The following is a 1,927-nucleotide window of genomic DNA, read 5'->3' on the forward strand; positions in this document are numbered from 1 at the left end:
TCTTCACTATTGAAATCCATAGGATATAACTGAGCAAGTCGAACCAATTTACATACATCAAAAGCTGCAAATGAATCTCTTGGGCTTAAACATGAAATGCAAGTAAAAAGTTCAGTAGTTGTTTCTGGAAAACGATCATTCAACTCTTGCAAGATTGAATCTATCACATAACAAAACAAATCAACATAAAAACAATGATAATAAGTCACCTGCTGACTTGCACGCCTAGGTCGACCTTTCGATACTACAATATCATCTATATTGGGCACTGAAATATGTCTATCAACACAAAACTGAATTACCTTACTCAACAAAGTATCCCAACCATTGTCTCTCATGTTTTGCAATGCGTACTTACACAACTTCAATAATCTCATAGCATTCTGAATATCCTGATCCTTTTTCTGTAAGGCTTGTGAAAGGTCATCTGTAATTGCTAGAATTTCAAACATAAAATGGAGACTGAACACAAATTGAAAATCTTGCATAATGTCCATCTGTCTGATGGCCATTGATTTTTGTTGTAAACTTATGCCGTCTTTTGATATATTCTCAAGAACATCTATGATCGCATTAAACATACTAATAAAGTGAGTAACTGTCTTTAGATGTGAGCCCCATCTAGTATCACCTGGACGTGCCAAACTCATTTCTTGAAACTGACCAGTTCTACCAGAAAGTTTTTCAATATTAAGCCTCTCCAGAATTTCAACATGATAACTTGTTCGAAGAGCATCTACACGTTTACATGACGCGCCAACCAAATTCACAATAATATCAAGCATGTTAAATAAATCACTAAGCATAACATTCCTATGTGCCACAGAAACAACTACTAACTGAAGCTGGTGAGCAAAGCAATGAATATACATAGCACATGGGTTCTCTCTTAAAATTAAAGCTTTTAAACCATTGAACTCACCTGACATATTGCTTGCTCCATCATAACCTTGACCTCTCAGACTAGATTCAACCCATGCGTAGAAAATATTGCATCAATGGCATCCTTGAGTGATTGGGCACAAGTATCAACGATGTGGCAAATACCCAATAAACGCTCCTTCACTTGTCCACTTATGTCAACAAATCTCAAAACAACTGCCATTTGTTCTTTTACAAAATTATCACGAGACTCATCAACCAAAATTGAAAACAAGGAATCGCCCATCTCATTGATCATAGACCTTGTCGTCTCAACAGCACAACAATTAACCAAATCCTTATGGATGCTTGGTGAAGTCATTTGGTCATTTCCAGGAGCATTACTAAATAGTACTTCATTAATTTTCTTATGACGAGTTGCATACCAATTTAGTAGCTCAATCAGATTTCCTTTATTAAGAGACTTTCTCGATTCATCATGACCACGAGATGACAATCCTTGCATCAAGAGAAATCTAGTACAGTCTAGCACCGCAGTTAACCTTGTCCTATAATTTTTTTGTTGACTACTACTTTGACTAGAAATAACATGGGAGATACTTTGCTTTTGATTCATCAAATTGGTACACTTTGCAAAAGCTTGATTATGAGCACTATCAATGAGCCCGACATGATCTTTCAATGTACTTTTGTGCTTCCAATCCCTAAAGCCAGTCTTAGTGAATATATGTCCACCCCCTTGACCCCCTCTATCTGGTTTGAATAAGTAGCAATGCAAATAATAAGCCGCATCATTTTCTATACTGTACTCCAACCAATAAAATTCAGAAAACCATTCTCTTCGAAAACACCTATTATCATTTCCTATCCGTCTTCTTGGAAAGTCATGTCCATGTGGTTGACAATGACCTTTTTGCAAATATGCCATCCTAACATCATCTCTGATATTAGGATCATATGATTCGATAGGGGGACGTTTTCCTGGATCAGATATAAGATCATCTACATTGAATTGAGCCCGAGACTTCTTTGTGCTATTTAATAA

At 36.3% G+C, this 1,927-nt stretch overlaps 2 protein-coding genes across 2 annotated transcripts; both read right to left on the reverse strand.

Annotated features, from left to right (window-relative positions):
• Nucleotides 1–56: 56 nt before the first annotated feature.
• On the reverse strand, nucleotides 57–872 carry LOC111379864 (zinc finger MYM-type protein 1-like; the record flags this gene model as incomplete). The annotated part of the gene is made up of 2 exons (XM_023003303.1): nucleotides 218–872; nucleotides 57–160 (listed from the first exon to the last, which is right to left on the reverse strand). Coding segments are annotated over exons 1-2 (759 nt in total), but the record flags the coding sequence as incomplete, so codon positions are not given.
• Nucleotides 873–958: 86 nt separating this feature from the next.
• On the reverse strand, nucleotides 959–1,884 carry LOC111379865 (zinc finger MYM-type protein 1-like; the record flags this gene model as incomplete). The annotated part of the gene is made up of 1 exon (XM_023003304.1): nucleotides 959–1,884. A coding segment is annotated over one exon (926 nt), but the record flags the coding sequence as incomplete, so codon positions are not given.
• Between the last annotated feature and the right edge of the window lie 43 nt (nucleotides 1,885–1,927).

This window comes from Olea europaea, unplaced genomic scaffold (genome assembly GCF_002742605.1).
Source record: "Olea europaea var. sylvestris unplaced genomic scaffold, O_europaea_v1 scaffold20454, whole genome shotgun sequence".
Classification (NCBI taxonomy): domain Eukaryota; kingdom Viridiplantae; phylum Streptophyta; class Magnoliopsida; order Lamiales; family Oleaceae; genus Olea; species Olea europaea.